Here is a 23,714-nt window from a genome sequence, read left to right as displayed (position 1 = left end):
TGCACAACCGGGACTTTTGCGTCGCCGAGGTATGCTGTCGATACCATTGTCGTCTTGCCTGTAGACGGCTCACATGAAACCGTCATAGTTACAAAACCGATGGACGTTGCCGTCCGGGCAGCGTGCGTGGGGTCTTGTCCAGCACTCGGTCAAGGTGCCAAGCTGTCCGGACCTGTTATCGACGGTGCGGTACCGTCGAGGCCAGATGTACCATTTCGGGCTGTTGTACGTCGAGCACCCGAGTCGACCAGGTGTTCTGGTGCTATTTTTGCACCTCGAGTTCGACGTCAAGGGCTGGGCACCGTCGTGGCTGTACCCGTTTCTCATGGCGCGTCGAGCGCGGAGTGTAGCGAAAATCCCGGACTTTCTTGCCGCGCGGCGACTCGAAGGCGAAGGCGGCACCTGCGGGTCGCGAACCGGTGGCGCAGACGAGCGCAAGCACTGCCAGTACTGCACGCGCCAGTTTGGCCTTTTTCGGCAAAAGGTGCGCTGTAGCAACTGCGGCGAGGTAAGGGCCTTTGCTCCGTTTCGCAAGCGGGTTCACGAAACGTGCTACTAGGTCTTCTGTGGCGCGTGCGCTCTGCCGTTCGACAAGCACCACATCTGCGTCGAGTGCCTCGCACACGAGGATGAGGACCCTGTCCTCGACCTGCCGTCGGGTCACGTTAGTACTTTGAGAGGTGCGTTTCGTGACACTCAAGTCGGATTGACGCTCCATTTAGGTACAAGCCCGCACGGCGTCCAGTCGTGGCTCGACATCCGCAGCGAACAGCAACTGCGGCAGTTGAGCAAATGGACATCGTCATTGCCGCGCAACGCAATAGGATCGACAACGTCCTGCTCAACGATCATTTAACCCACCCACCAATCCTTTCTTGGGCGGCGGCGGCCTCCCAACACGATCCCCGTTCGTCTCCCCCATGCACTTGCGTTTATAGCCGAGGGGACGAAATCGGACGCTTGATCAAACAGGAAATATGTGGGTTAAATAGCATCGATATTTGTGGCGACTAGAAGACCTTGTCGAAGAGATCGACGTCGCCATCGGCTTCAAACGACAGTCGAGGTTGGCACACGCGCTGCATTTCCTCATAGGACGCGTGGTCCACGGACCGCTGACGCGACCGCCGATGGCTCGTCGCCCGTTCCTTGGCAACAACAACAGCAACAACCGGCTCGGGCTCGACCGGCGGGTGGACCACAAGCGACCGCGACCGGGGCACGGTAAAGTCACCAATGTCGAGCGCATCGGTCGAGACACGCGCTTGGCTCCAGCGCTGCGGCCGCGGCGGCCGCGCGTTATTCTGCTCGTCGGGCCACGACCGACTCTGGCGCAGGCGTGGCGAGAGCTTCTCGGGCTCAAATTTCGAGTGCAAGCAGACCGTGCACATGGCGAGCTTCCTGACGCCGGACGGCAACGCGACATCCTTCTTTTCCGTGCAGGACGGACACACGACTTCGCCGCAAATGCGGCAATTGTCCTTCTTCGTCCACGCAAAAATTCCCCGCCGCACACGTGGCAGTACGCGACGTCCTTGATTGACTTGACCTCCATGTCGCTGCGCACGTAGCTCGAGAGACGGCCGACGTGGCGCGCATCAAAGAAGCTCTGCATGCGCGAGAGCGCGTGGCACCAGTTCTTGAGCGTCGTCGATGTCCACGCATGGGGCGTCCGGCCTTTAAAGTCCACCGAGAGCACATACGTGGCGCGCACAGTGCCTTCACTTGGGTGTGCGGAAAAAACATACCCGGAGGCGTACAAGCCGCCGCGCACGAGCTCGAGCGACGCGTCGAGCGGCGGGCAGCCGTCAATCTTGACCGAATGCGTGCACGACACCCACGTGTCCACGCCGTTAATGACCTTGTGCTCACGGCTCTGCACGTAGACAAAGTCGCGGTGCCGCATGACCGACGACTGCGACTCGATCATGGCCCAGTTGATCGTCATGCTCGGGCTCAGCTGCAGAAGGAGCGCCGATGCCTTGACGTGCGTCTCGACGGTCTTTGCAAACGCTTGGCTCTCGGCCGTGTTGGCGACGTGGCACTGCATGATGGCCTCAATGTCTTCTAGTGACGCTTGCAGCGTGACGGTCCCGCAGATCGACTGCACGTCCGGGTTGCCGTGGAGCGGCGGCAGCATCTCAAAGCGCGTGCGGGCGCCTAATCCGTCATAGGTCGCGGCCACTTGAAGGAGGTCGGCGACCGACTTCTTGGCCAGCAGCCGCAGGTGCTCGTGCTGGGACGGTGAGACCGATGGGTAAAAGTCGGGGCGGAAGCGCATGCCACTCAGAACTGGTAGATTTGCAACTGGCGTGAGATTGCCGTTGGTTGCGCTGGACGCGAACTTTGCTGAAGGGCATTTTCTTTTCCTGTATTTTATTCAAACGCAATTCGACATACCAAACATAGTACAACGTGTTGCAATCTCGAATATTAATTTGATACGTTTCATGGAGTTGTCAAGTGTATATGTGGGACAGGAATTGCCGGAAGCAAGTACAGTGTCCCTTGGCTGGTCGCGGACGAGAACACGTCCACGCTGCAAAATGCGGCGCGATGACTATTAGTGTGCGAGGATGTCTAGAGTATGTCCGTCCTCATCCAAGCAGGCTTTAAGCACGCTGTAATACGAGCTGAACAATATATTCCCAAGGCCTCTCAACTTCTTTACACGATTTTTGACAGCCCAGAAGCCCACCACTGGTACGCCCCATCTAGTGCCAAGGGATGATAAATCGCTGGTCCAAAAACACGTGGAAAACAACGCACGTAAATGTTTTGGATCGGATCGGTGCGCCGCGTGTGTGAGGTGTGCAGCGCCCTCGTGGACCTTGAACCTGCAGCCCCGCTTCAAGGATCTGGACGACTTATCTAAGACAATTGCTGGCGAATTCACGTTGCACGCAGGCGATTAGTTGTAGGTCCCGGCGACAACTCAAAGCCCACAGTTTATGGATCTGCGTCATAGGAGGGTGTACGAGCTCCGCGTCACGAGGCGCTTCTTGGCACGCAGAGGTCTTCCTCTTCCGCACAACCCGCGACTGGTCGGATGAGACCTGACCTGACCACAAGCAAGGTTGTATTTTACACACAGAATCATTTCCCACATTTCTTTCGCGTGTAAAACTCTAGCATTGCATGTGGTGAATGCATATGCATTATCAAAGGTTATCGTGGCACGCTCCCAGCGCAGCACGTTCCACTCCGTGTCGACGCACCGCCACGATTGTGAGCGGTCGTGCATGATGGCAAGGACGTCATCGCAGCATGTACTCCGCGGCCAACGACGATTGTGCAATGTCCTCGGTTGTTCATCTCGTGTGTCCAGATCCAGGACACTCAGCTCTTACACGCCGAGATGGACATGTGTTCGGGAACCTTCGCTGCGAGCTCCAACCAGCCATTGAAACAAACGCCGACATTCACATTGCGTAGAAGACGGCAAGTACAGCCAATGATGTCGCCTTGATACAGCATCCCAGTCTGCTGCTTGCAAAACATGTATTCGCTTGAGAAGCCAACGCCACCTGCGTAGCACGCGGAAGAGGGTCGACTAGTGATTCCTCTCGATTTCGTCTGATTATAAACAGCAAATGCTGCTGCACAGTCTCTCAATGTTGGCGGCATCCCATGCTCTCAGGACGCCGTATTTACGCAAGTACCTTGGCCTTGCCGGTCCATTAGGTCATCATCACCAGACGATATTGACCAATCGACTAGAAAACCATCCGACACAGCACTCGTCGTCGTAGCGCAAATCGATCTGGCAAGTGTGTGCGAAAGGTCACGCCACGTGTATGCGCCAGCCCCCGAATCTCATCCCGATCTCAACGCATGCTTCCTCGATCGTCCCACGTCCGAGTTCTTTTGCCTTCAAACTTCAATTCGACAAGCATGCCCGACGTCAAGACCCGGCAGTATGTGCGCACGCAAATCAGGTCGTCGCCCGTGTTTCGCCATCCGTCACCGCTCTTGCCGGACGAAGAAGACCATCTTCTGGAGCTTGCTCAGCGCACGTTCGACACGTTCCTCGCTGTCGCAGGCTCGGGCGCGACGCGGGAAGCGCGGAGCGTCTGCTACCATGACTCGGCAACCGTAGCCGCGGACCTTTCTGAGGTCGAGTCGGTCCTTGCCAACCTCACGGACGTGCACATTACGGACGCCATGGACGGGTACGCGGGTGGTCTTCTGGGCTCGACGATCCTTCACGTCGTCGCTTCGACACCCGAGATGCACGTTGTTGTGCGCTGGTTTGCGTGCGAGTGCTCAGCGCTCGTGCACCACCGCGACTTTTGTGTCCTCGAGGTACACTCTCCTACTCCTCCTACCCTGTCTCCTAACGATACTGGCATAGATGCAAAAGCATCTCACGTTGCCCTCTGGCCACAAGGCGTGGGCACTCGCACAGCACTCGGTGCGCATTCCTAGCTGCCCCGACCTCAAACACGCCCTCAACTTTGTACGCGGGTCGCTCTACCACTCGGGGTGCGAATGAACGGATCAGAATGGTTTGAAACCGTCGTTGTGGGTAGGGTCCTGGTGTCCGAAACCGACACGCCCGGGCGCCTCGACGTGTACCAGCGCTTTGAATTTGATCTCAAGGGCACAGCGCCGCGCTGGCTGGCCAAGCACACGATTAAAGCTGCGGCACTCGACTTTACAAAGATCGAAGCGCACATTCGCGATCTGCGACGCCAAGAAACGGCACTCTCGACGTTTCAAGTGGTATACATCAATATTATCTGACCCACGACAGCTCATTATCGCACGTGATGTTTAGAGCATGACGCCAACAGAGACGTGTGCCGAGTGCTCACTCTGTGCGACGAAATTCCATGTTCTCATGAAGAAGATCAACTGCCACCTTTGCGGCCAGGTACGCTTGTTTGCTCTCGGTCGTAGGCGCTGACGACGGCATTGTAGGTCGTCTGCAGCAAGTGCCACTCGGCCAAGCGCCAGGGCTGCGTCGCTTGCATTGAAGACCCCTTTGACATGGTCGACGATCTCACAGCGTCCTCTTCGCGCCGCGACTGTACGTATTCCTCGACCGCGAACAAATCGGACCACGTTATGCATAGACGCCCCTGCGCTGGCCATGGAGTCGTCCAAGTCGATGCTAGACGCCATGACGTCGAGCTTGCGGAGCGAAGACTTGACACCGGACTTGGCCGACTTTACCTTGAGCACGACGTATTTAACCGCTTCCGGCGTTTCGACGAGTCGACTGTCCGACTCGACGCGGACACTCGACCTCAAGCACACGTTGGCGACCGAGCCCCACGAGCTCGCGATCGAGCCCCGCGCGAGCTTTCGGCACACATGGCTGGGCAAAAAACTATTGCGCTGACCGCCGTCGGTGGATACTTTGATACTTTGTCGGCTTCACATTATGGCATTGCATGCGCGCAGCGTGTGAAGGACGATGGATAAATGATAAATATGAACCTCCACCTCTACATTGGTCGGGCCACGGCTGATTTGGGCCTACTAGCCAGTAGTACTGTACATGCCTCCTCGCCTTGATCCAGACATTGCACGAGTCATCCCACTACTTGCTGTGACGTGCGCATTGCGAGCGTTTGGTATCCTGACTTGCTCGGTGTCCACTTGTTTCAACGCGACAAGTAGTAAGTGCTAAAGGGTGCTAAACGATTCAACTAGTAAAATACAACTTTTGCGGCCTCTGCGCCTCGTCGCAAAAAGATGCCCGCCGCGCATTTGGACGTGGGCGAATGCTCTGGCGATGGCGCTGCATGCACGCACCAAGGCGACTCACGATGCCGGGGCCGGCGCCATACTGAGCTCTCGCACCAGAAAGCGAAGACGCTCGATGACCATCTCGAGCGGGTGCGGGCGCGTTGGCTTGGCCGAGCGCAGCGCCGTCTCGATGAGTGCCGTGAGCGCCTCGTCCGTTACGTCCAGCGTCAGGGACGTCACTGAAATGTTTTCGTAAATCCAGCTGTCATCGTCCGGCGTCCAGCAGCCTACATCCAGAAGCAATTGAGGCATCTCGCAACACGCACTCGACATACCCAGCGGCAAGCTGCCTCGAAGATAGCGCAGCGCCAAGACGGGGTTGCCGCACGACGAGTAGAGCGCATGATCGATCGCGTCATCTGGCATGCCCGAGTGCAGAAACATAAACTTGCGGAGCGCGCGGAGCTGGGCGGGCGTCGTCGGCGCAGACATCGGAAACGGTGCGAGGTCCGGCGGACTAGCGACGACACCGGGTACTACGATGGGCCGCATCGTGTGCTTGTGCCGCGGCACAACGGCGCCAAGACTCTTCGATGCCTTGGGACGCACAGGTGACGGTGCAGCCGCCTTCTTCTTCTTCGCCGCGTGTTTGCTCGCGGGTGGGGCTTCCGCAGCGTCCGGTGCCTCTTCGGTTTGCGTCGCGTCATCGATCGTAGCCGCGCTGTCGTGCGACTGCTGGCTGTCGGGCACCACACCGTCGTCGTCTCCCTCGTCGTCATTCTCTGCATTTTCATCTTCGTCTTGATTGTTCTCGTCGCTAAGCACCGCCCGCGCCGAGACGCGTTGCTTCTTGGGTCGCGTGACGACGTCGGTATCGGACTCGGAGCCGCTCGAGTGGCTGCTGCGCTGCGAGCGCTTGAGTCGCGTCGACTTCTTGGGCGTCGAAAACATGGGCGGTGGCACTTCTTTGTCGGTGAAATCTTCGCCCTCAGATTCGTCAAGAGGTACGCGTCGCTCGCGGGACGTACGGTGGGGTTGCTTGCGCGACACCGCTCGTGGTGTTTCCCCGCGGAACGCCTCTCGCGGTGCTTTAACAGGCTCGACGGGCAACGGGGTTCTTGTCGGCCGAGCCGCCGCCGCGTCACCACCATCGTTGTCATCGTCGTCGTTGCTCCCTTCCAGATCTCCGGCGTAGCCCTAGGACATCGTTGCATTCAATTAAAGTGCACACGAACAAGAACCATCGTACCTTGAAATGGGTAAGGATTTCGCGCAGTTGCGGCAATGTCATGAGCATGAGTCTTCTCTTGTGATGGTCGAGCATGCTCTCCATCGTACGGTTTGTAACCTAGCGCATGCCTTTTAAGTCGTCGAGAACCATGACCTGTCTTGGACCTTCTTGGACGCCGCAAGGGTCCAAAACTTGCGATGGCACCCGTGGCTTTGGTTCAGCTTGAGGTGCATGTCCTACACCGTGAGATGAGAGACCACGATCATGGTAGAGGAGGACGATACCCGCTTGAACTGGAGCATGGCTGCCTGTTCTGGCAGCGTGTACGGCGAGCGTGTTCGCTTCGGGCGTGCTTCGGGCTCGTCGTTGTCGTTGTCGCTGCCGTCGTCGCCGGCCCAATCCGCCGGCGCCATGAAGGGGTCGCGGTCGATGAGCATCTTCTTCTTGACGCACTCGTAGATGTAGTCGACATTCAGGTGGTCGTCTGCATGCTTCTCGAGCCGCTGGTTGTCCATGAGGAGGATGCGCCCCTCGACGTTCTCGTCGACGACCTCGCCGCCATGCTCCTACGCCATCCTGAGCGCATGGGTCGCCTCCATGGAGGTACCTTGATGAGCTCCTCGGCCTTGTCCCGCGCCAGCGTCCGCTTCTGCACATGGAACTTCATCCCCGCGAAGAGCGATCGCGGCCCCGTCATCGCGGACTCGGTCAAATTGGCAACTGAACGCTTCGCATGCGAAAAGCAACGTCTTTTTAAACACGTTAGCATACAAATGCAAGGTGAACATGCATTATAATGACATTAAAATTTAAGCCAAAGACCGATCAATACGATTGGCTATAATTCGACCAATCCGATATGCTGCTTTTTGACAAATGCAACCCCAACCAGCCTTCCAACCACCTCGGCTGCCACAAGCCGCCGGAACAGAGCAGCACACAACAAGAAGACCGCGCACGAGAATGGCCGTCTTGAACGACGAGACTCTGGGCGCTATGAACAACGTTTGGATGGGTATGGCAACGGGCTGAACTTTGCACAAAACCTCGATTTCTAGCCAATGAAAGCGCGTTATTTCCCGCGAAATCGTGAAGGGGGAGTTGCCCAGCAAGGAGCCATTTGCACAGCCCCTACTTTAGTCTGCTACGGTATTAGGGCTAGTCTATTGTGCTGGCATGGCCCTTCCCAGGTCCGCGCTCGTCTATTGCTGTGCTTTGTACACTAATTAAAAACTCGAAACTCGGAGGACAACAAGTGGACGCATGGATGAAGATGCAATATCATCATGTCTAATGGCCGAGGAGCTTCTTGACCGTCTTGCGATTGCTCGACTGGTTCCGGCTCAGATCCTCGCTCGCGTGGTCGACGACCGAGAGCTCGCCACGGAGGTCCTACAGCATCATATTTCTTGTATCGATCAAGTATCAAGTCGAAGGATTACCGTTTCCATCTTTTCCTTGAGGCCGATGCCGCGGAAGCCTTCCCCATGAGGTACGCGAGCTTGGAGACGCAGCTCTCGATCGTCATGTCGTACGACGTGATGACGCCCATCTCGAGCAGCTTGACGCCGGTCGCATACGTATCCAATTGTGTTCTAGCAGAAAAGTCAATGTATCAAGGGACAGAAGACGGATCGAGAGATACCGGCCGTGCAGACACTGCGTCGTGACAACGACCGCAATCTCCGAGTTGAGCGCGTTCTGAACCACGCTCAAGAAGCCGTCCTTCTTGAGCGGCGCGTTGCCCGTGCCATAGAGAGCAAAGACCTATGGTTTTCCATTTTCATTGCCATGTCTCGATAGGAAACGAGGTCGTACCATGGCCTTGGGGTTGCTCGACGGGTTGGCCTCTCGGTTGTGGCGCTCAATGTAGGCCGTGATGCAGTCATCGTCAAAGCCGGGCACGAGATGGAAGACGCAAATGTTGGTGTGGAGGTTCGTAAAGACGCTAAAGCTAATGTACATGCACACCGTACGATGAGTCTCTGAGAGGCGAGGGAGAATTGTACCGGCGGCGCGGGTACGGAAGGATGAGGCCGTGCTCGATCGCCGTCTCGACGCCGGTCGACGCCAAGAAGGGAAAGTTGGGGGAATGGAACGCGTCGACCGACATGTTGGCGATCTTGGTCGTGCGGTTCCCACGCAGAAGCTTGTCGTTCGAGTAGATGCACACCTTCAGATGCATCGTACATGGCGCATGGTTACCGATGGGTATGTACCTCGGGGATGTCCAGCGTCGCGGCGCAAATGACCGACATGATGAGGTTCCGTCGCGCATCACTGTGGGGAAAGTGAAGCGGAATCATGGCGCCTGCGACGACAACCGGCTTGCCTACATACGCCATAAGAAGATGATGTGAAGGAGATGGGGACTGTACCAAGGCTCTCGAGCATGAACGAGAGCGCGGACGCGGTGTAAGCCATCGTGTCCGTGCCCTGCAAGACGACAAACCTAGCATGCCATCAATGTAGGCGCGTGCTGGAGCATCCGAGTACCCGTCGTAGTCCCAGTAGTGCTCTTCGATCGTCGATGCGATCTTGCTCCAGTCGGTCGGCGTCATGTCGGACGAGTCGATCGGCTCGGCCCATTCGATGATCGTGACCTTGGGCATGCCACCAAACTTGAACTCGTCCATCTCGCGCACCTTCTTCTCGAGAAAGCCGCTCTTGGGGTGGAGGACGCCGGCGACGTCGGGCGCCATGCCAAAGGTCCCGCCCGTGTACAGGATCAAGCACGTGGCGTCGGCGAGCGAGTGCTTGGGGTCGCGCGCGATGGAGCTCTTGCGCCCAGGCGCCGGCTCGGGGCTACCAACGCGCGTCTTGATCGGGTTCGAGAGCGGGCCGTCGTCGTCCTGCTGCTGCTGCTGCATGGTGCTGCTGGTGCTACAAGCGCCGATATGACAGGTTGCCGGCCATGGTGCCGGAAGACGCTGTCGCGGATTGGACGAAATGCAGATTTAATGCACCAATCCACGCGCCGCCTTCGCATGACTTCAACCCACATGCAGACCATACGGCTACGTAAAACCCGTCGACGGTTAAACGTTTTACGGATGCGACCGGATACACTTGCGTTAAACGGTTCAACGCAATGCGTATCCGAATAAACACCGGCACCGAACTTGGGTCATCGCTCCACGTGGCACGTTGAGAGCGCGAATGCGCATTCGGCGACGATGACCGCAAGCCTCGTCACTTCTTGTCGAGTCTGAAACTTGCGAGAGCGACCTCGACGCTGCCGGATCGCTCTACCACAGCAAAGGTCTTTATAGAGCAAAGCAAAGGTCTTTGGAGAGCAAACGAGGAAACACGAAGCCTGCAACCAAAACAATGTTGCTGTCAATATCAACAAGTACATAATTTGTATGTGAGCAGATAAGAGTGGCAAGAAGCCTTGACTTTGGCCACCTCTGATCGCAACTTGACCTTATCGATCGTCCATGTTGTGAGGCCCAAGGCGTACCACGAGACCGTGCTCTCAACAGTTTGCGTACTCGTACACTACCACAGAAAGATCAAGTTGTCTCATCACAAATTAATTGATGTCGTCGACCGACTTTACATGATCCCGAAGCTCGCTCCGTGTCTCTCCACGCGACACTCCGCCGTCGCAATCGTCCTGTGGACACGGCCAAGGCTGTCCCTATAAAGACTGTCCAGTGTTTGCATATCGATTACGTGTTGTGTGTTGTGTGCTATGCGGCATCTTCCGTGCGGAACCCCTTGCCTCGATGTAGTGGTGTTGGTGGCGGTGCAAAGATGGACGACGCTTTAGGCGGCCCAACGATGAGCGGCAGCGTGAGCTCGACATTCGGGCACGCTGGGATCTCGACGATGATGTGCAGGGCATACTCGACCCGCAGAAGCGAACCCTTGGTGCTCGGATACATTTGATTGCGCAGCGCGTCGCACGTGTCGGTCCGCAGAACGCTCTTGTAGGGCGCGAGGCCGCTGCGCGTGTCTTGGCCCACGTCGCACGAAAAGAGGCGCGTCGACGGGCCGCACTGCACATGGACGTCTTGCGTGCAGACGTACTGGATGCACTTGACCCGACGCCGGGACGTGTTTTGAATGTCGGCCGTGATCTAACACATCAACATTCATCTATCTATCGAGACCGAGTGGATCGATCCGCAAGAGTACTACCTGGATCGAGTCACCAATCGCATAGACGTTTTTGTCGAGTGTCATTTCCACCGAGCAGCGGCCTTGGCTGAGGCACTTGAGGAAGAGAATTTTCTGCGACTGGTTGTCGGAAAAAGGTTTGGCGACATAGGCCGTAGAGCCGTACACGAGGACGGGGCGCGTCACCGACGCCATCGTCGCGCCCCGCCGCATGAGCCGCGCGCAAAGTTTGTACTGGATCTTGGCCCGCAGCGCCGCGTGTCGGACGTTCTCATACGAGCCTGGGAGCTCTTCCGGCCACTCGAACTCGAAGCCAAACGACGCTGGTGCGGTCGTAATTGGCGTGTGAAGCAGCTAGCGTTCGCTGGATGAGATGCGCAATATCGTGCGCATGAGTCGCACCGTGTCTTCAAAGAAAACATGGCGGTGCGTTGTCGGGGGCGTCGCCTTGGCCCCTGTGGGGTGGCTTGCAACGACGACTTTTTCCTTGCCGCGCAGCGTCAAAACGAGCTCTACAACACAATGTGAGTGGTGGTGCGGGCTATGCCATGAGCACCAAAAGCGGCGTCGTCAGGGATGGACGTGACGTGGATGCGACCCGAGAGCGCGTCACCCGTCGTGTAGTAGTCCTTGCTGAGCTCGATCGCGAGCGCCATGGCTGACTTCGTCCTTGACTCACCAACAAAGTCGGCCGCTGTCGCAACTCTACGCAATTTGAATTTCGCGCCAGCTGGAGCCGGATACACGTCATTGACACTCATTTATCCGGACACTCGTGGCAACAGCGCATCGAGTTTATCACGACCTCTTCTCCAACTTCTCTCTTTTATTCACAACTCAAATCCTTTTCAAGAGTCCTTCATCTCACACTCAAACACACGATTTACATTCAATTGGTACTATCTGCACGAAATACCAGCGCTAGCGTGAGGGTCGACGGTCGGCAATGCCACACCTGACTGCATAGCACGGTGCTCGCCCGTTTGGCGCAAAGTCCTTCGCCGCACCGAGCGCGGAAGGATCCCAATGCGCCCACCTTGCATGCTGCAAACAACCATCACGGTACTATGGTTCAAGGTACTGGGTGGCAGCATCGACCTGCTCTCGCTTCATGCGTCTGCAGTCGACGTCGAGGCGATACATGCAAGGTACGATATGATTCCACTGGTGCGATTCGATGGCGATCGTCCCTGTGGTGGCAGTCATGCTTTCGCACCAAGTCGTCTCATGGATACCTGCTCGCACTACGGGCGGGAGGAGGCTGCCTTGCATGCCGGTATGTATCCCGGCTTGTCCTGATTGGCCGCACCTCGTTGTGCGTGCTAAATCACCTTGGTACGGCATACCTGTCTACACAGGCTTTCACGCTCGTGAGTCGATACATGAGGAAACTCTGTCAGCAGCCTTCTATGCGACCAGCACAAGTGGCTTCTTGGCGCCACGTCGCCGCGGAGGAGGCCAGCGTTGGCTGACGAACGCCTGGCTATGGCGCACTATTTATTGGCCAAAATTCAGGGCGCTCCACCAATAAACCACGTTTTGCATGTATGATTGGTCTAAATGACTTTGAAATGGCCAATCAAAAGCGGCGAAATCTTTCGAACGCAAACTTGCGATCTTCCATCGTGACCACTTGCGGCTTCCATGTCGTTCTTCACGAGCTTCTTCGCGGGGCATGACGCCAAGGTGCGCTCGCTCGACGAGGCGAGCCCGCTGCTTGGCCCATGCAAAACCACCAAGCCTGCCCGTCCATGGCTGTATGAGGCCCAGTCGCTCCTGCTACTGGCACTCCCGCTGGTACGACCATCCTAACTGCGCGCACACCACGCCATCGTTGCGTAGGTCCTTAGCTCGGCGCTCGATCATGTCGCTGGCGTTGTGCCCATCATGATGATGGGCCACCTCAGCAGCGAGTACAGCAAAGCGTACATCTCCGCGATCGCGATGGCCACGACCTTTCTCGTCTTGACGTCGTGGACCGTCATCTGGGGCACGGGCGCCGCCATGGACACGCTCTGTTCGCAGTCGTACGGCGCCGGACAGTCGCAGGACATGGGTCTCGTCTTTCAAGCCGGCTTGCTCGCGGTCTATCGCCATCGCATCGCAGCGCATCCTCATGCATCGTCGTATCATTAGGGTATGATTCTCCTCACGCCGATGCTCGCGCTGGGCTTCTTTGCCAAAGAGTGTCTCTTGCTGCTCGGGCAGTCGGACGAAGTTGCGGACCTTGCTTCGAACCTCGTGACCATCATGTTACCCGCGCTGCCGCTTTGCCTCTTCTACGACCTCCTGCGCCGCGTGCTGCAGGGTTCGTCTCGAGCTCCGTACCACCCGTTGCAATGATGCTGTCTAGGGCAAAACATTGTTGCACCGCTCACGCTCGTATCCCTTGTGTGTGTGCCGCTGAACCTCAGCATCAACTACGTACTTATGTTCCACACGTCGCTCGGGTACCTTGGCCGCGCGGTCGGGGCTAGCATCATGGGGCTGCTCTCGCCGCTGCTGCTGGTGCCCTACATGATGCGCACGTCGTTGTACACGACCGAGTGGCGCGGCTGGGACCTCGTCGCCGCCATGGCGCTCGTGCCCGAAGTGCTTGCACTTGGGATCGCCGGCGCCGCCATGCACGGGTTTGAGCTATGGGGCATTGCGCTCACGTCCATCATCGCCGGTACGACGACTGTTTTACCATAAGACTCGATTGATTATAGGCAATTTGCCGCACGGCGAGACCGCCATCAGCGCTGACGCGTGCATGCATTCCTTCCGCGGCTTTTTCTACATGGTCTACGGTCCGATCGGGGTCGCGGGCTCGATCCGCGTTGGCAACGCGCTCGGGTAATGCTGTTGCCGTAATGGAAAGTAGGTTGCAAGAGACGCTGCTTTGATAGGGCCAACGACCCGGTGCGCGCCAAGGTCGTGGCGTGGCAGACGGTCGGCATCTGCGGCACCTTGGGCCTCGGCGCGGCGTTCCTCATGGTCTGGCTGCGCCTCTCGTACCCGTACACGTATACGAACGACCTCGCCGTTGTCTACTTGACGTCGCAGCTCCTCCTCGTCTGTGCGCCGTTCCAGGCAGCCTGCGGCGTCTACGCCGCGATCAACGGCATCTTTCGCGGCACGGGCCAGCAGACCCGCGGTCTACTTTTATCACAAAACTGCGCAGAGATCTGATTCTGTCTAGGTGCGGTGCTCAATGGTGTCGCGTACATTGGGATTGGTCTCCCGCTCGGTGCCGCGCTCGCCTATGCCAACTCGAGCGGCATTGTCGGTCTCTGGATTGGGATGTCGGTGGCCTTTCTCTGCTGTGCGGTCTATGGCGTCTACTGGCTCTACCATGTCGACTGGGCCGTCCTCGCCACCGACGCCCAAGTCCGCACGCACGAGACGTTGCATCCGGCGACGACCGAGTTGTACCACGTCATTGCGGGACCTGCCAAGTAGGTTTTTGTGTGGAACATCGTCTGATATTGTCTCGGCGATTTCTGCGAGGACCAAGGGAATAGATAACACAATTTTTCCCTCGGTTCTGAATATTTTCTGATCCTGTCTTGGTGCAGACGACTGCTCACTCGAACCAGTGCGGTATTACATTGTACATCGACGACATCAAAGGTACATACATGCACTTGAAATCCCTTGATATAGTAGGGTTGCTGTACTCTTGAACGACATTTTTGCACAAATGATAGATGGGGTTACTAGACTCGCGATCGTCCAGTGCGTTTGCTATTTTGTGGTTTTTAACCCTCCCAGACCTTGAGGCGGAGAATCCGCTTAAATAACACGTGACTAGTGTTGCTGTTGTTGTTGCTTGGCCAGTTCGGCGAGGAGCCGTCGGACACCTTCATGGTTGGACACGACGGGCTTGTATGGGATTCCGTCGTCGGCGGCACTGGTGGGCATGTCATCGTCGAGCGACTGCTGCAGCACGCTCTCTTGGTACGACCGACTCGTGTTGAGACTCGAGAGCGCCGACTCGTCCGTGAGTTCAAGTCCGTCCAGCTCGTACTGCTTGACGACCGTCGACGACTTGAGGGAGTCCATGGCCTCCTCGGCAATTGTAAACGGCGTCGCAAACCCATAGCTGTCGTGGACGGGCCGCATCGAGTAGAGCGTCGCACCCGTTGGTGCGGGAACACCGGGTGCCTCGGGCGTCGCCTTTGTCGGGAGTGGGTACATGGTGGTGCCCGGTGGCGCGTGGACCCGGAAGCCGCCGCCGGCCGTCTCTTCCTTGGACTCTTCCACGTCGTCGACGAGCGCGTTGAGTTCATCGTATGCACTTCGGCGCGATGGGTCGTACTCGGACACGCGCGACTTGCGGTAGTCGAGAATGGGCGGCTCGCTCTCCCAGTACGAGTAGCGCGAGTCGCTGTCTGCGTGCGACGACGACAACGTGTGGCGGTAGATCTCGTTGAGGTAGCTCAAGTCGACGGTCGACGGCGACGAGTCGCGCTGGGCTTCGTCCTTGGTCGTCTCTGGCGTCCAGTCGACGTCGCTGCCCGTGTCGACAAAGCGATCGAGGCCGGGCGTCATGTGCCGGTACATGGCTTCGAGAGCATCGTGCTCGTGCTTGGTTTGCAGCTGCTTCTTGAGCCGCGTGAGGTCGACGGTCTCGGTCGTCGACGCGACATCGAGGAAATCTTGGTGCATCCTCGTGACGTACGGCTCGTTGGACGACGAGACGTATGAGATGGTCGACGTCGACGGGCGAAACATGCCTTTGATCGAGTTGCGCCGCGACGGCTTGCGCGACGGCTGGATCGACGGCCGGGCCCGCGAGAAGCTCGAGCGCCGACTCAGCGACGACTGGCGCGGCGGTGGCTCGGACGAAATGATGATGATCGACGGCCGATCGTTGTCGTCCGCATGGTTGTCGTCATTATCCTGCTCTTCGGCAATGGCATCGCCGTCGGTGGCGCTGAAATGCAGCGACGTGCCGTCACGGACCGCCGACGAGCACGCGTGGCAGACGCACACGGTCGCGGGCCCGAGCCGGAAGATACCGCTGAGGCGCCACGGCTTGGAGCAACGCGAGCAAACGACTTCGCCGCACGCGTGGCAGTTGCGCGGCCGGCGGAGCGCGAACGATCGGTCGCAGAGGTGGCAGTGCTTCGAGTGGAGCGTCGGCCGGCACTCGAGCTGCGTGCGCATGCGGCACGCGCTGAGGCGCTGTTCGTGGATGAAATCGTTGACTTTGGCCACGTTGGTCGCGCGCCGCTTGAGGCCGAGGCGGCGGACCCACTGCGGCATCGCGCCCTTAAAGTCGGACGCAATGTGGTACGTCACCTCGAGCACACCGGGCGTCTCGGACTCGAGAAAGACACAACCCGTGTGGTAGAGGGACCCGCGCACGAGGTTGAGGCCCGTGTGGTTGCGCAGCGGTGGCACGGACGGCAGCGTGATCGAGTGCTGGCAGTAGGCCCAGCCGCGCTGGCCCGACTCGAGAATAAACTCGTTTTGGGTCTCAATGTAGAGGTAGTCGCGGTCGTGGATCATGGGCACGGGACTTGCGCACGCGACCCACTTGACGTACACTTGATGGAGCGACGGCAGGTCCGCCGACCGCTCGATGAACGTGTAGAGCGGAATGATGTCGAGGACATCGCCCATCGAGTCGTACTGGTTCATGTACGTGAGGCACTTGTCGCGCGTGTCAAAGTCATGGAGCGCAGCGACCTCCTCGATCGTTCCCGTGACCTTGGCGATCGCGCGAAAGGGCAGAATGCCTGGGTTCGAATTTTGAGATTGCCCTTTCTACGCTATAAATAGAATATCGAAGCCGCGTACCATGATCAAAGCGGTGGCCGCTCGTGCTGTGTGCTTCGAGCAGCTTGACGCCGTGTTGGCGCCCGGCCGAGCGCCACTCGAGGCTCGGGTCGGGCTTGGTGACCGTCTTCTCGAGGAACGTGTGGAAGGTCTTGTCGCCGAGTTGGATAAAGTACGCACGCTCGTCGTGCGTCAGGGCCGGGCATCGAAAATAGTCGGCCGGTAGCGGGTACTGCCGCTTGGTCATGGTATGCTGCTTGGGATGGATATCGGAGTGTCGGCTCAACAGTCTACCAACGCCCTGGAAGCGTGAGTAACGTTGGCACCAGCCGGCTGCGTGACTGCATCGTTGCTTGCGGATCGCCCACCCGCGTATCACGCTCGTCTACGGGCGCGCCGACGTGCACGAGGCAGGAAGCGCTCAACCCTATAGGATGTTAGCAGCGTGCCATTGCAGCACGGGCGCATAGACGCGCGGCGCGAGTTATAGCGACAGCATCAACTGCGAGCGCTGCACCAGAAGGCAACTTCCCTGGACCGTACGAAAAGCTGTACGACGTCACAACCCGCATGTCGCTGTCGTTCAGACCGTTGCAGTAGTACCGGCATTGGCGTCCCGGCTCGATCTACGCTGTACAACCCGACGTCCGATTTTGTTTTGCAGTGCCGTCGCAGTCGCCATGAACCGAGCCTCCTCCTCCGCAAAGCACGATGCGGCCGTGTCACCGTCACCTGCATGACGACACGCACATCTGGATCATCCCGCAAGGTGATAGGCCTTGTGCCAAGAACACTCGCAGCCGCCGACGCTGCTCCAATGTGCACCACCGATCCAAGCAAAGTTAATACACACTCCGTACACGAACGTACTGGTAGGTAGCAGCAAGCGCTGGTGATAAGCTTTCCGGTAGTAGCCACACATCTGCTCACACAGTAGCAGCCGTCGGCGTTGCGACCCTCTTAACGTCTGGTCCACAGTCCGTCCCCACCCGTCGCCACAAGCTGGTTTGTTTGCATTGACCATACATTCTTATACAATAATGTAGTACGTCTGCGCCATTGGGCTGCGCTACAGACGGCCCGGGTTGCCGACGACATTTTCATCATGCTGACGCAAGACGCTCTGGAGGGTTCAACGTCAACGCCAGTGTGCCGTTCTTGAACGGAACGGTTAGGAACATGGTACTAACGGTTGGGACCGACTCGCGCCCTGAGTATCAATCCCTTCTGTCGGTTTTGCTCGGGGTTTCACGCAGTCACTTTTCAAGGAGAAAGGCCAACCAAATAGGTCGTTGAAACCGCGACTAGTACACTAGCATGCCGCGCAACGCGCCGCGGGCCAAGGTGACGGTGCAATCGCTGGGGCCGCACCACGACACCCTCTCGCCACCCCCCAAGCTCCCGGCCATCTTCGGCCTCACGTACGTTCTCGGGTCGATTGGTCTTGGCGGCTACTATCTCTGGCTCCTCGCCCCGTCGTTCGCCAACGACTTGTGGTGGGCGTCGTACAACCTCAGCGGCCACCAAGCGCTGCTGATCGACATCGCCAACGCCGCGCTCGCGACCCATGGCCATGGCGTCCTCGACCTCCTCTCTGCGTCGATGCCCAAGACATACAACGTCACGCCGTCGTTCACGCGGGTCCACCCAACGTACGCACGGCGGCTCGTGCTCTCGGAGCGCACGTCGATTGAAGACGCGATTGCGGGGCTGCGGACGCTCAGTGCCTCCTGGAGCATGCGCTTGAGCACGCAGCTGTGCTTTGTCGACTTTCAGCGGCGCTTCCACGTCGCCCACACCAGTGCGCGCCAAGCCCGGTGCGTGGCCAAGTACGCGGCGAACGGGGCCGTCTACTACGAGTCGATGCTGCGCAATCTCGAGTGGCACTTGTTTCAAATCGCGTGGGGCAACTACTTCGAGATCGGAATCCAGTCCGGCTTGCTCGAGTCGGCGGATGGCCGGCAGTGGCTCGACACCACGTCCACTGCGTTCAACGCGACAAGTATTTCCGAGGAAATCGCGTATTGGAAATCCAGTGGTCTCGAGCGGTTTGAACTGCAGTGGCAAAACCGGTGGACCACCGGCGTCTCGGAAACCATGACGGTTGAGAATGCCCTCGGGTGGCGGCAAGCCTACGCAGTGAAGAGCGTGCCCCGAGCGACGGGGCCGTGGACCACGCTCGTCATGAACTGGCTGCCGTACAACGACCTCTGGGTGCTCGCGACGATCAACCGCAGCGCGATCGCCGGCACGTCCAACTATTTCAACGCGAATCTCTCGGCGAGTCGGCCCGCGATCGACTTGCAGGCGTGGTCCGGGTTCCTCGCGCCCTCGGGTCCCTGCGATGTGCTGCGTCTTGAGATTGGCCCGATGCCGAGCATCGACATGTATTATATTGCACCGCCGACGTCGCTCGTGCAACTGTACCGTGGCTTCCACGCCGCGCTTCAAGGTGAGATGACCGCATCGGTAGCCCACGCGATTGAGGCTCTCCCGAATGTCGTCTTGCACCCGGTGCCGCCGTCGTGGGTGGCCCCCGGGCGGCTCTTTCACGGCGGCAACCCCACCTGCTACACCGGCACCGGCAAGCCCTTTGTGCAAGAGTCGTTCGAGTTTCATGACGCGTGCGCGCAGAGCGTGCCGTTGGCGATGACGTCGGAGGCATTACCCCTTCTCTTTGCCGCGTACGCGTACCAGTTCGCATCGGTGGCGGCACCCTGCGCCTTGCAGTCGTCGGCACAGTGTGCGACAGCGCTTGGGGCGGCCGCCTCGATTGTCCAGTCGCTACCGCGCGACGAAAGCGTGGCGACTGTCATCGCCGACGTGGTCCGCACCGATGTTGGGTTGATGCAATTCGCGTCCGACGACGGCGTGTTCCAGCTGCTCCGACACGGACTCCTCGACGAAGGCGGAAGCGCTGGCTGGCCTTTCTTTGGGTGGCGTGCGCTCTACGACTGGGTGGAGGGCACGCGCGAGGTCGTCTCGTTCCAAGGCGATGCGTCCACCGTGGTGCTGCTCTCGGCGGCGTACACTGGCGACCTCTACTCGACGAGTGGCGGCAGTCAAAACGTCCCACACGCAACCGAAGGCATGTGGTACGTCGTGCTCTACACGTCGTGGATGCTGCTTCTTGTCGCTGCGCTCTGCTGGTGGCGCGCGTTCGGGATTCAGTTCCACGTCCGCAGTATAAACCTATATCGGTTCAACCGCGTCGTGGGCGCGGTTTGGATTGGCCGACCCTTGCTTCTTCTGCGGGGCGGTACGGCCTTGCTGCTGTTGAGCACTGCGCCGACCGAGATGGTGCTTCAGCATGGCTACACGTCGTTTGTGTCGTCGCCGCGCCCGTTCCTTGTCGCGGCCGTGCTGGCGGGCGAAGCCACGTGGATGACATATGTCCTCAACGATGTCCTTCTTTTGATTGCGAGCAAGCTCGCGGCAGTCTACGCGCCCATGAGCTGCGCGTTGGTGTGGCTCATCTACGTTCTCCTCGAGCTCGCCGTGCCACTGCGCATGACCGGCACGCTTGATCGCACGTGCCAAGCGACCGATGTCGACTTTGCCCTGAGCTGCGAAAGCGGCGCTGTCCGCATCGGGTCGGTGGACCGCCTCGTCGTTCTACTATGCATTCAGCTCGGCGCAGTCGTCGTCGCAATGGTAATGTCGCTTGCCAACTATATGCGCTCGAGAAACAGGCGGTGCGACACGAAGATTACGCCGGTGTTGCTGTCGCAAGCGCCGCTCGAGCTCTCGGGTGCCGCCGACTGCTTTCTCGTGACGCGCACGACATCGGATGCTATGTGGTGCGTCGATAAGGTCACGGCCATCATGTGCGGCCTGTATGGCTACGCGCGGCTCGGGCGGGAAAAAACGTTTGACCTCAAACTGTGGGTGATCCTGGACGATCTCCATCCGACGTCGACCGAGAAACTGCTTCGCGCGCCGCAATTGACGCTCGCACCGCGGTTGCTGTTGCGCACGGCGCCGCTTACGGACGTGGATTCTTCCATGCAGCGAGCCGCGCCTGTACACGATCCGGCGCTCGTTGAGACAGCGTCGACCGTCTTCTCGGTCCTGCAACGGGCGCTCAATGAGCGCGTGATGGCCGTCATCGGTGTCCTCTTTGTCGTCGCGTCCATGGCCGGGTCCGTCTCGTATTTAAGCGTCTCTAGAGTCAATTTGGCCAACGACCTTGGCTGGGCAACCTTCAACATGACGGGTGCACACGCGTTCATCGCCAACTGGTTCAACGAGCAGCTCGTCCTCGGCGCCAGTAACGTTGGATCGAGCTTTCGTCTCGACAGCGGCGGCGTGGCAGCCACCACGTTTTACGGGCTCTCGACGGCCGCGGTCGTCTCGCCTGCGAATTTTGGCGCCCGGCTACAGTACACGGAGCTCCATACGCAAGTAGCGGCGACGATTGCTGCGCTGCGCAGCAGCGACGGCTGCGACGCGCCGTGGATCTTCACGCAGTACTGCTATGTCGACTTTAATCGCACGTGGTCGATGGCGACCTCGAGCGCGCGCCAGCAGCGGTGTCGCTCCATGACCAAAAATGGAGCCGTGTACCTCGCGTCGATCTTGCGCAACGTTGAATGGACGTCGTTTCGCGACTGCTGGGGCGACGCGTTTGACATGGCGATTGGAAAGGCGCTCATGGCGTCGATGGAAGGCCAGGCGTGGCTTTCCACGACGGCGTCGCAGCCCCATGGCAGCGTCGTAGACGAAGCCTTCTACTGGGCCTCCTACGGCATCACAAGCTACACGACGCAGTGGCAAAACTACAAAAAATCGGGCTCATCAACAGCTACGCGATCCGAAACGCGCTCGGCGTCGTGTACCCGTTTACGCTGCAGTACCTCAACGGGTCGATGCAAGTCGACTTTCAATCGACGTTTAAAATGTACTGGTCGCTCGCGACCGATTGGACGCTCGTGTGCCACAACGCGTCGCTGCTCGCAGGGAAAAGCTGGGTCGTTGGCAGCAGCGTGTACGCCTTTGCCAACCACTCCATGCAAGATGCACTCGCGCAGCATGGAACGATTGCGCTACCTCTCACCAACGTGTTTACAGCCGCCACGACGACTTTGGGGCCGTTTGGATCCGTCGACATGATGTACATGGTCCCGCCGATGGCTGTGTTGGACGACGTCCGCGCGCTCTTGAGCGCTATTCGGGGGGCGCTCGCCGCCTCCGAGTCGGCACAGCGCGACTTCCTCGCCATCCAGCCCGTGGATGCGGTGCGCCCTGTCCCAAAAGCATGGGCCGCCCTGCATGTCAACTCGTTTGGCGGGTCGATTCTGTGCCCGCAGACGGGTGACAGCGGCGACCAGCGCATCGTCGCGGGCCTCATCAACCTCTTTTCGTACAGCATTGCATGCTCGTCCAACGGTATCTACACGCAAGTGCAGCCAAGTCGCGAGTTCATCGTGCTCTCAACCTTGCTCGCCAACCTGTCGGAGCGTGGCACCAATCTACCTGACATTTGCACCCAAGATGGAGGACACCAAGCGCACTGCGAAAGGTACCTCGCGGCGAGCGTCGCGTTCGTGTCGGCGCACGTGGCGTCACTGGATATGGACGCGATCAGCAGCCGCTCGATCCAGCGGATCCAGGCGCTCAAGATTGAGCTTATGCAGTACGTGGGCGACAACAAGTCGGCGCCAATGCGCGTGCTGCACCGCAACATTCTCGACGCCAACGACCCGGCGTTTTACGTGTTTGGCTGGTGGTACCTCTGCGACTGGTTGTTTGGAACGCGCGAGGTCGTGTCCTTCCAAGGCGATGTCCATACGCTCAATTTGCTCTCGGAATACCTGACACCGTTCAGCGAGGACGTGGTGTCGTGGCAGTTTCCGATCACGTTGGCCAACTATGCGCGGGCGGGTGCGCTCTACGTGACCGTGGTCATGATCACGATCTCGTCGCTCGTGTTTGTCTACTTTGTACTGAGCCGCGGCCGCATTGAAGGCTGGAACATGATGGAATTGAGTCGCGTCGGGGCCATTGTCTGGGTCGGCCGTCCCTTGCTGCTCGTGCGCGGCTTGACAGCAATTACGGTGCTCTCGACCGCGACGCTCGAGCTGCAGCGATCGCAGTCGCTTCGTTTTGCAGCAGTCCGACCTTGAGCTGGGTCAAGACGCTGCTCGCGGCCGCCGAAGTCACGTGGCTCGTCGCCGTTGTCAACGACGTCGGGTTGATTGCGACCCATGGCTATGCATTCTACTATGCGACACCCAATAGCATCCTGGCGTGGACCACCGTATTCATGTTGACGCGCATCTCGCCCGTGACGCACGCCGCGTCGATCGCGAAATCCTGTGCCATTGTGCGCGTAGATTACCAAGTGGTCTGCAGTAGTGCCACTATTGTCATCGGGGACCTCGTGCGCCTGGTCACGTTGCTCGGTATTGTCTTGTGTGCCAACATGACAAGTTATGCACTGATTCGACACGTCTGCTCAGCGCCCAAGCTCACGCACGACTCGCTCTTCCTCTCAGCGGGAGCGAAATTCCTCTTCACCGACGAGCACTGGGTCCATGACGGCGTCTACTACCTCGATCGCGCGTCCGCAGTGCTCAACGGCATCCTCACGTTCCGACGTGCCCGGGTGATTTACGCCCTGGACATCAAGGTCTGGCGCATCTTTGCCATTGCAGTGCCAGAGACGCGCACCGTACCAACGAACCGCCGACTTGCGCGTGCAGCACGCTATGCCCTGCCCCTCACCGACTAGGTACCGGGACATTGGATGTCGACACGACGATGTCCAATATTGAAAGAGATAGATGTCCATTATACCATGATTGAATCGATGGCTTTCTTGAACGACTTCACGCCAAAAATCCAAATGCAGTGGGACGATCGGAACAGGCCCTTGGTCGTACATCGATCG

The 23,714-nt window shown here is 58.7% G+C and overlaps 8 protein-coding genes across 8 annotated transcripts; 3 read left to right on the top strand and 5 right to left on the bottom strand.

Annotated features, from left to right (window-relative positions):
* Positions 1–968: 968 nt before the first annotated feature.
* SPRG_13845 (hypothetical protein) lies at positions 969–2,281 on the bottom strand (the record flags this gene model as incomplete). Its single annotated transcript, XM_012352842.1, has 2 exons — positions 969–1,484; positions 1,517–2,281. 2 exons carry the CDS (start codon positions 2,279–2,281, stop codon positions 1,011–1,013), a joined length of 1,239 nt encoding a protein of 412 aa, XP_012208232.1. The 3' UTR covers positions 969–1,010.
* Positions 2,282–3,894: 1,613 nt separating this feature from the next.
* Positions 3,895–5,347, top strand: SPRG_13844 (hypothetical protein; the record flags this gene model as incomplete). Its single annotated transcript, XM_012352841.1, has 6 exons — positions 3,895–4,305; positions 4,355–4,485; positions 4,533–4,722; positions 4,781–4,876; positions 4,924–5,032; positions 5,079–5,347. The coding sequence occupies 6 exons, from the start codon at positions 3,895–3,897 to the stop codon at positions 5,345–5,347; spliced, it is 1,206 nt and encodes a 401-aa protein (XP_012208231.1).
* Positions 5,348–5,632: 285 nt separating this feature from the next.
* SPRG_21350 (hypothetical protein) lies at positions 5,633–7,649 on the bottom strand. The gene is made up of 6 exons (XM_012352865.1): positions 7,536–7,649; positions 7,213–7,494; positions 7,093–7,164; positions 6,947–7,045; positions 6,033–6,894; positions 5,633–5,984 (listed from the first exon to the last, which is right to left on the bottom strand). The coding sequence occupies exons 1-6, from the start codon at positions 7,623–7,625 to the stop codon at positions 5,773–5,775; spliced, it is 1,617 nt and encodes a 538-aa protein (XP_012208255.1). The 5' UTR covers positions 7,626–7,649; the 3' UTR covers positions 5,633–5,772.
* Positions 7,650–8,169: 520 nt separating this feature from the next.
* On the bottom strand, positions 8,170–9,816 carry SPRG_13841 (hypothetical protein). The gene is made up of 8 exons (XM_012352840.1): positions 9,425–9,816; positions 9,307–9,380; positions 9,148–9,260; positions 8,938–9,101; positions 8,747–8,882; positions 8,574–8,695; positions 8,371–8,523; positions 8,170–8,320 (listed from the first exon to the last, which is right to left on the bottom strand). The coding sequence occupies exons 1-8, from the start codon at positions 9,796–9,798 to the stop codon at positions 8,272–8,274; spliced, it is 1,185 nt and encodes a 394-aa protein (XP_012208230.1). The 5' UTR covers positions 9,799–9,816; the 3' UTR covers positions 8,170–8,271.
* Positions 9,817–10,565: 749 nt separating this feature from the next.
* SPRG_13840 (hypothetical protein) lies at positions 10,566–11,737 on the bottom strand. The gene is made up of 4 exons (XM_012352839.1): positions 11,610–11,737; positions 11,456–11,565; positions 11,075–11,407; positions 10,566–11,013 (listed from the first exon to the last, which is right to left on the bottom strand). The coding sequence occupies exons 1-4, from the start codon at positions 11,707–11,709 to the stop codon at positions 10,624–10,626; spliced, it is 933 nt and encodes a 310-aa protein (XP_012208229.1). The 5' UTR covers positions 11,710–11,737; the 3' UTR covers positions 10,566–10,623.
* Positions 11,738–12,697: 960 nt separating this feature from the next.
* On the top strand, positions 12,698–14,497 carry SPRG_13839 (hypothetical protein; the record flags this gene model as incomplete). The annotated part of the gene is made up of 7 exons (XM_012352838.1): positions 12,698–12,850; positions 12,896–13,138; positions 13,190–13,361; positions 13,407–13,724; positions 13,765–13,891; positions 13,945–14,192; positions 14,238–14,497. The coding sequence occupies 7 exons, from the start codon at positions 12,698–12,700 to the stop codon at positions 14,495–14,497; spliced, it is 1,521 nt and encodes a 506-aa protein (XP_012208228.1).
* Positions 14,498–14,746: 249 nt separating this feature from the next.
* Positions 14,747–17,069, bottom strand: SPRG_13838 (hypothetical protein; the record flags this gene model as incomplete). The annotated part of the gene is made up of 2 exons (XM_012352837.1): positions 14,747–16,782; positions 16,844–17,069. 2 exons carry the CDS (start codon positions 17,067–17,069, stop codon positions 14,846–14,848), a joined length of 2,163 nt encoding a protein of 720 aa, XP_012208227.1. The 3' UTR covers positions 14,747–14,845.
* A 1,026-nt stretch (positions 17,070–18,095) lies between these two features.
* On the top strand, positions 18,096–23,555 carry SPRG_13837 (hypothetical protein; the record flags this gene model as incomplete). The annotated part of the gene is made up of 3 exons (XM_012352836.1): positions 18,096–21,591; positions 21,627–22,935; positions 22,959–23,555. The coding sequence occupies exons 1-3, from the start codon at positions 18,140–18,142 to the stop codon at positions 23,553–23,555; spliced, it is 5,358 nt and encodes a 1,785-aa protein (XP_012208226.1). The 5' UTR covers positions 18,096–18,139.
* Between the last annotated feature and the right edge of the window lie 159 nt (positions 23,556–23,714).

The sequence above is a fragment of the Saprolegnia parasitica genome (assembly GCF_000151545.1).
Source record: "Saprolegnia parasitica CBS 223.65 unplaced genomic scaffold supercont2.108, whole genome shotgun sequence".
NCBI lineage: Eukaryota > Oomycota > Saprolegniomycetes > Saprolegniales > Saprolegniaceae > Saprolegnia > Saprolegnia parasitica.
Note: the sequence above shows the minus strand (reverse complement) of the source record. Positions and strands in the feature narration are given on the sequence as shown.